The sequence below is a fragment of the Papaver somniferum genome, chromosome 3 (genome assembly GCF_003573695.1).
Source record: "Papaver somniferum cultivar HN1 chromosome 3, ASM357369v1, whole genome shotgun sequence".
Lineage (NCBI taxonomy): Eukaryota > Viridiplantae > Streptophyta > Magnoliopsida > Ranunculales > Papaveraceae > Papaver > Papaver somniferum.
The window spans coordinates 159,270,027-159,277,878 of NC_039360.1; the positions used below are offsets into that span (position 1 = coordinate 159,270,027).

General features: G+C 36.4%; 1 protein-coding gene across 6 annotated transcripts; it reads left to right on the forward strand.

Annotated features, from left to right (window-relative positions):
* Positions 1-382: 382 nt before the first annotated feature.
* On the forward strand, positions 383-5,136 carry LOC113361752. Of its 6 annotated transcripts, none has more exons than XR_003365304.1 (4): positions 383-1,287; positions 1,556-1,662; positions 2,028-2,092; positions 2,698-5,136. XR_003365304.1 is itself a non-coding variant. In XM_026604889.1 (3 exons), the coding sequence occupies exons 1-3, from the start codon at positions 395-397 to the stop codon at positions 1,626-1,628; spliced, it is 318 nt and encodes a 105-aa protein (XP_026460674.1). In that variant the 5' UTR covers positions 383-394; the 3' UTR covers positions 1,629-1,813. The 6 variants fall into 6 exon arrangements, 1 of the variants encoding a protein (XP_026460674.1); XR_003365301.1 differs by lacking the exon at positions 2,698-5,136 and having other exon boundaries at positions 383-603; positions 1,205-1,287; positions 2,028-2,227; XR_003365300.1 differs by lacking the exon at positions 2,698-5,136 and having other exon boundaries at positions 1,556-1,713; positions 2,028-2,227.
* The last annotated feature ends 2,716 nt before the right edge of the window (positions 5,137-7,852 follow it).

Here is a 7,852-nt window from a genome sequence, read left to right on the forward strand (position 1 = left end):
GACACCATACCTGTATAGAATACAGATTTCGTGTACTTGAGATGCAAATAAAATCAAGCGAACTGTCCACTCCATGCCATTTCTCTCTTTGCTAGTTTAAATTATCAGTAGGATTATCTTCATCGTTAAGCGCATAAATACAACACACAAGGGTAACTTTAAATTTAAAATATGCTTTTATATATGTACCTGTAGATGGTGATGTAAAATATTAATATTAAAATCAAAAGTAATTATTGATAAGGGGAAAGCTTGATTTTTAAATCCATTCCGAAATCAGCTTTCCCTCTAACAAAAGTGGTTTTCCCCTTAACAATCAACAATTCATATATATATATATGTATCATTACTACAAAACAAAGTTAGTCTAAGTTTGTTTGTGTTAGTGGTGGTCATGATTTGTCCTGACAAAAATAAATATGTGGATATTGTTCTCCATGATTATGGAATTTTGTTCATCATGTTAATCTTGGGGATGTTCTCAATGATTTTGGAATTTGGTTTCGATCTATGGAAGATCAATCACAAATTTTTGGGAACAAAAACCATATTACAGGTATGATTTTTGGAATTTGGTTTCGATCTATGGAAGATCAATCACAGGTATGATTTTTGTTATTCGTAGTTTTATTCCCTGAAGAATCAAATTTTTGTTTTTTAGTTCGTTATTTGTATCAAGAACCAGATGTGTTTAATCATGGTAACCAAATGTATCAGGAATCAAATTGAGTCTTAGTGAACTTGATTACTTGTTTCCCTGAATCCCTCGGGATGATAATTTGATTCATTATGTGTTTAAATTTTTGAATAATTTTTTATGTGCAATTTTTAAAAAACTCTGCTTCGGAGCTGGGAATTGGTTTTTTAGTTTTTTCCATGGTGATCCTAGTTTTGACTTAATTGCTTGGGGCCATAGCAATTTAAACCTGATTGCTTAGCTCACACATCAATATTTCATCATGGGACGTTGTTTCAGGTTATTTAGATTTAATTGCCTTTTCAAATCTGCAGTTACAATCTTCTTAGAATTGCTCGGTTCTTTTAGCCTTCCATCTTCCTTTGTGATATAAGCTTTTTGCTTTCAATACCCGTAAATGTTTTGTATGATTAATATAACAACCGTTTCATTTTCCACCCATTAATTGTCCTAGCATTCAAAGAATGAAACTGTGCATCTTATATAACGGTCACCTGATTTTCAAAGGCAAATCACACTCAACCACCACAATTCCCAGGGATCTGCATCCATCTTCCATTTATTGAACTTTTCCGCTGCAGTGTTTCCAGGTGTGTAGATTTTGGCTGACTTAGCCTCTGTTGAGATTTTCTCTCCTAATAGATATATCTATGGTTAAATATGCCCGCTTTAGTTGAGAAAGAAATTGATTATTTCGTCTTCCCATCTCAGCCGATTAAACATAACTATACACGAGATTGCAGTAGTGGCTTTTCTTTTCTGGCGATTCATTTCTGCTGAGACATCCGAAGAGAGTAGAGAGCTATATCGTAAGTACAGCCCCAAACTCAACTTACTTTTTCTTGCTTTTTTCATCAGGGAAAAAGGAGTACCAGCAACATTTAAACAGATTCAAGCTATTTGCAACTTGCAAGTACTTCAATCTGTTTAATGCTTTTTGAAGTAATAGTTGGTGGAGTCAGAAGGTAACGGAAAAGTATTCTTCTCTGATCTTTCTCTGGGTCTGAAATGGCTAGGTCAATCTCTCACTGTTTCATTGTTTGGATTTTATTTTCTTGACTTACATCTATGGATTTTGTTAATCAAATTGGAAGAACTAACGTAATTCCATGAAAATCTGTTCATCTTCAATTAGTTTTATCAAGATTCATTCTTTAATTTCAGTTAATTTTGTTTTTATTAGTTTTATCCCTTATAATTTCAATTTTGTTAAGCCATATATAATTTTTACTCTAAAAAGTACCCTAAGTTTTGTTGATGTCATCAGTTGAGTTTTTCATATATATTTTGATTGGTTTTCCTTTTTTTGTTATCCTATAAACTGAACCAGGATCAATTTATGTTAATAATGTGAGTTCAGTTCTATCATATCTTCCAAAGCTCATTTTTTAAGAGGTTTGATGCTACTCCTTACTATTTGGATTACTGGTTTTTGTTTTTACAAGTTTTGTTTTCTTTAGTGTGAACTTATAACATTGCTTCAAGCATATGATATTGAATATTAAATGTACAGACCAAATTGTTCACTGATTCTGTTCACAGATGACTATAAGATATCTTAAGATAAACAATTGAATTATCTCCGGATGGACCCAATTTTTTCGATAATTTCCTTTGTTTATAAGTGCAATTAGGGCTGCACAACCGATAGGGTGGATAGGATATGGCCTCTACCCGCCACCCTACCCGTTTACTGGCGGTTAAGAAAATCTTTCCGCCACCCTACCCGCCAAATAGTGGATAGGGTAGGATACGACTAAAAAACTGGCGGGTAGGGTAGAGTTGGCGGGTATGGGTAGGATATGTGCACCCCTAAGTACAATAATGAAGTGTCGCCGGAATGCATATTTTTTTTTCATTACTAGATTTCACAACTAATTACCATATAAGTTGTTTATACAAACACTATCCATGCTTCAAACAAGTTCACCAGAATTCATCTCAGTTCTGCCCAAGTATCAAACTGTTCAACAATTAGTACAACTTCATGTTTGTTGCAGGGGCAAAATATTGCACGGTTAGTTATCATGCCAAGTTATCATATTATATGGGAGTGAGAACATTGCACATCAAATTCGAAAATAAGAGAAATATTAGTTGTACCCCACTACATGTTAGCTGTCATCCATTATTTAAACATCTATATAAAGAGAAAGTCAAAGAGAGAGAAAACAAAATTTGTATTACTATCATCTCCTTCTTCTACCTTCACCAACTTAGAACTCCAAATACCATTAATGGAGTCCCAATGTAATCGAAATGTAATTTCAACAATCATAGTGAACCCTAACCCCGTGGATGTAGATCACATTGATCGAACCACGTAAATTTTGTGTCTTATTTTACATTTCCATCATTTTTATCTTTATTTTTATGTTAAATAAGTTTAGATCTAGAAATTGTTAAAGGGGTGTTAGTTGTGGGATTTCCTGCAACTATATTTTGGCGCTAGAAACACTGCTTGCTACTTGTTAGATTGAAGAAGATTCAAAGAAATTACCTATTGTTAGAGTTGAATTAAAAGAAATTAGCTACTGTGAGTGATGGATTCCACTGGATCTGTAAGCACTAAGGGAAAAAGTGGAAATTACAACCGAAGAGTTTACCACTAACAACAAATCCGAGGAAAAGGAAACGAGAAAATAAGAGATGTGAATGAAGAACAGCAGCTAGAGATGAAAAAAGCTACATAAACAACTCGTTTAAAAGGACAAATTTCTTCATCATATTTGTGATATTGTGTTCAATTTTCAGATCTGGGAATTTTCAGCAAGACTTTTGGGAAAAACGTTTTAAACACAAAGACTTGGAAACCTGATTACCTTTTGGTATCGTATATCAAAATAAGCTTTGACTACAGATTTAAAACCAACAAAAATCGCTTTGAAAACCCGTTTAACCGATTTTCAAAATCAAGGAGACCAATAATTCAATTGAATTTGGGATTCCCCTTTTTTAAAAAAAAAACTCAAATATGTTTCTGATTATAGTCTCTATTTTCTGATAATAATTGCTATTGCTAGTTAAATTGATTTGCTGCTTGAAGCTATGAGGAATTTGCTAACAAAAATTATCAGAAGCGAAAGCATAAGGAAAAGGGATGTTTCTCAGACGAACAGAAAAAGACAGAGAGAAGACAAAAAGAAGTAGCAGGCGAAGATCAAAACACCAGGCGAAAAGCTTCGCAGAGGAAAAGATACACAGGAGATGGAAAACCAATAGCAAGAAGATGGGAAGTCATCAGTTGGAAGGTGAAATTGGCAGAACATGCGAAGGAAACAACTTCTTCTTCGTGAATAGCAACGCGATGACAATGCCAGCATCACATTACTTCGACAAAGATCAAATTCTAAGGGAGAAGCGTGAAGATGAGTCATACGAAGATACCCGCACCCAGTGTACATGTTCTACAGCAAAACGGAGAGGATTCAACTAAGAAGCATGAAGGATTCACAACAAATATAAAAAGATATTCAAAGTGGCACCAACAAATTCTCTGCGGGCGAAAAGAAGAGATGGGCGTTAGAATAATATTTTCTATATCTCATGGTTGTTATTTTGCAGTATGTAGGGAGATGTATCTCTAAAAGAACGAAGGAATCAAGACAAAAAACACCAAAGTAGTAATGAAGCAGCAATGAGGAATCATAATCATGTGAGGCAGGAATGAAAAGATCTCTGCACACGCGAAGACAATAGTCACGCGAAGAGAATGATCACTGGAGCTTTGCGAAGAACAATCATTCTCATCATGAGGAGGATGGAATTATCACCGGATCAGACAAATCGCACAAGACAATTTGAAGAGAACTGGATAATGCGATAAATTCGCACAAGACAATTCGAGTCAACACAGCACGATAGCAGCATGAAGGATTATCCAACATGAATTAAACCACCACGATGGGAAGAGGTTTTAGTTTTGCAGGTGCGAAGGAGAAAGGAGAAAAAGAGTCTTACAGTGCGAATAAAGTGAGAAGGAAGCTTATGCGAAAAAATAGAATGAAGAAGTAAGCTTCAAAGACGCACCGGTGAAAGAAAAGAAGAAAGATGCATCTGAAAACGAAAGAAAAGGACGTGAATCCTTAGCTAACAAGAAGAAAACATTCAACAAATCTTAGGACTCCAAAAAGTGTGCGATAATTTCGCAGGATAACAACTATTTTAGTCCTTCCCTGGATTAATTGATTGTTTGCAGCAAACATGGTTATGAATTTAGGAGGTGTTGAAAATAGCAAAGACAACGCTCGTAAACGAAGAAGAGAGCAGCACACGATAAAAACCCAGCAAACCATGCGAACAGGATAGAAGGGCGATAACATCCTAGAGAAACAAAGGAGAGGCAATTAACTTCAAAAGAGAAGATAGCATATGAAGTGTTAGAGCATTGTTCGGTCGACCTCGCATGCGTTGCTATCTCAAGCATGTTTGTCAATGTTAGTGATCAAAACTATAAGTCTTGATTTCTAGTCTACTATAGCTAAGTCTCGGACTAGGATAGAAAGTGTAGTTGAGCTCAAGGACTTCATGGAGATTCATCATACAAGAAGAAGAACTACTCAAGGAACCGGTGGAACTTCTCGACAAAAAGTATGTGAAGACTTCAACTTATCCGTCACTCAAAAGTCTATCTACTATATCTCCTACTTCTTGAAACAAAAAGTCGTATGCTATATATATAGACTTAGATTATACATATTTGGTATTTCGAGCCGAGTATACCTCGCCTATCTATATCTTGAAATATGTGTTGGTAAGCGTTTCGCTACGACCATGTTTATCTTTACCTAGTATATTTCAATCACTTTGAAAATTTCTTTGACGAGAAATAGTGTAACTACTATATAACGTCCTCTAAGAATGTTTCAATGAATGGAATGAGAGTTTAGATTACATAACCAATGATGGACATAAGTATTGTTGTGGAAACACATATGTGCATAAGTCCTATCCCTTGAACAAAAGTTTGCGAACTTTGCTGATCAAGAGAAACCGGGAGAATGGCTTGTTGCCAAGTCCGCGAAATCAGTCCGCGAACTGCCGAACTTCTCATCCCGAGAAATTCTGATGGAATTGACAAACTAGTTGCATGAGTACCAGTCCACGAACCCAGTCCGCGAACCGACGGAAAGTCTTTGCCGAGATTTTCTGCTGGAGTTTGTAAACTCTGCCCGGTTGCTTAAGTCCGCGAACCTAGTGTGTGAACTTAAGAAGGTTATATATCTCAAGATGATTTCTGAACTTAAACTTATAAAGACTAAGGAATGGAATTTGCAAACCGTGCCTATAAAGTTCATGAACGGATTCGAGTGAATCAAAAATCATCTTTGCTTCAATTGTGTCTTGTGTAATACATAATATTTCCTTGCAATTGAACAACTCTCTAACTAGTTCATTTGAGTCATTTGAACTAGTTATGGTGAAGAAGAATATGGTTGGTATGAAATGCTCATATGGCTAACCTTTTGGTTGACTATTGTTGAACCAACAATATACACGTTTGGGTACGGTTAACAAACCTAGAAGCTTGCATTTCATTTGTGTATAACAAGCTAAGTTTTCGATCTAACGGTTGAGAAATATTAGCTTGAATCTAAATAAGGTTTTCATCTAAAGGTGGAAATTGTTTACTTTATGACCAAGGCGAAACGCTGATTTGAAAGACTATATAAGAGAACATCTAGCAACTCTGCAAAACTAATCCCCACACCTCACGTGTGATACTAGTTTGCTTGCTAGAGTCGTTTCTTCTTTAACCTTTGGTTTTCTTCTTCTAAAACCAGGTTAACGACTTAAAGACTTCATTGGGATTGTGAAGCCAGACTGATACTACTTTTATCGTAGTTATGTGATCTGATCTTGCATCTTCTATCGTACGAGTACAATCAGATTGAGATTGATATCTCCGATAGGCAAGATATAAAAAGTAATCACAAACATCTTCGTCTCATTGTTTGTGATTCCATAACATCTTGTTTCGCTACCATACGATTAAGGTTGTTGTGAGGTGATTGTTAACTCTAGGTTGTTCTTCAGGAATATAAGACCGGATTATCAATTGGTTCTTGTTCACCTTGATTATTATCAAAAGACGGAACAAAAAATTTAGGTTTTTTTTGTGGGAGACAGATTGATCCTTTGATAGACTTGTCTGTGTGAGATAGATTTATTTATTGTCAAATCCTGCGATTTTGGATCGTAGCAACTCTTAGTTGTGGGTGAGATCAGCTAAGGGAATCAAGTACGCAGTATCCTGCTGGGATCAGAGGAGTAGGGAGTACAACTGTACCTTGGATCAACGGGAGACTGATTGGGTTTCAACTACAGTCCAGTCCGAAGTTAGCTTGGAGTAGGCTAGTGTCTGTAGCGGCTTAATACAATGTGTGTTCAATCTGGACTAGGTCTCGGGGTTTTTCTGCATTTGCGGTTTCCTCGTTAACAAAATTTCTGGTGTCTGTGTTATTTGTTCTGTACAACACATATCTTAGTCCTGTTTGGCAAAGCTTCTCACATCCGACCGATACACTTCTTCCAGGACAGAACTTAACAGTCTCGTTAGAACTTGCTTCTTCGATTTCTTCGCCTTCTTACGGTGGTTTCTACACACTTAAAATGCTTCAAGAACGAACTTAGTTAAGCCTCGCTCTGACGTATAACTTACCGGAGTATTTTATTATAAATACTAGTAATCTTAAGGCGTCTTCCAGACTACATATCCAACTCCGTCCAGAAACAGTGAACTCCAACTGCATTTCCATTTAACCACGTCAACCCCAACTCAATACCAGAAACACCTAATTATTTCCCCTGTATTTCGATTCACATCAACCATTTAATCAAATATCACCGGCATGAGTACTGAAGCCAATTGATTCTCCTCTCAGCTACAACACCTAAATCCATCGACTGCACGCCATCCATCTCTCATGCAGCTGTACGAATCAACAGCCACTTCCTTCTTGAACCCATTGTTCTCAGCCATCATGAGAACTGAGCACCTTCCTGCATTGTCGAGTCTTGCAATGTAAACACCAGTGTGTCAATCCTCCATTTTCACTGCCAACCTCTTTGTTGCTGCCAAGCACTGTTGAGCTTATTGAACTTGCTGCTCTTACATCCGGCTACAGAATCAATTCCCATACTCTTCCATCATCA

Excerpts from the sequence above, each read along its gene's own strand:
- LOC113361752 (XM_026604889.1), top strand. The coding sequence starts at position 395 with ATGATTTGTCCTGACAAAAATAAATATGTGGATATTGTTCTCCATGAT. Across the intron at positions 557-1,204 it reads GAACAAAAACCATATTACAG|GCAAATCACACTCAACCACC; the intron begins GTATGATTTTTG and ends TGATTTTCAAAG. Across the intron at positions 1,288-1,555 it reads TTCCGCTGCAGTGTTTCCAG|GGAAAAAGGAGTACCAGCAA; the intron begins GTGTGTAGATTT and ends TTTTTTCATCAG.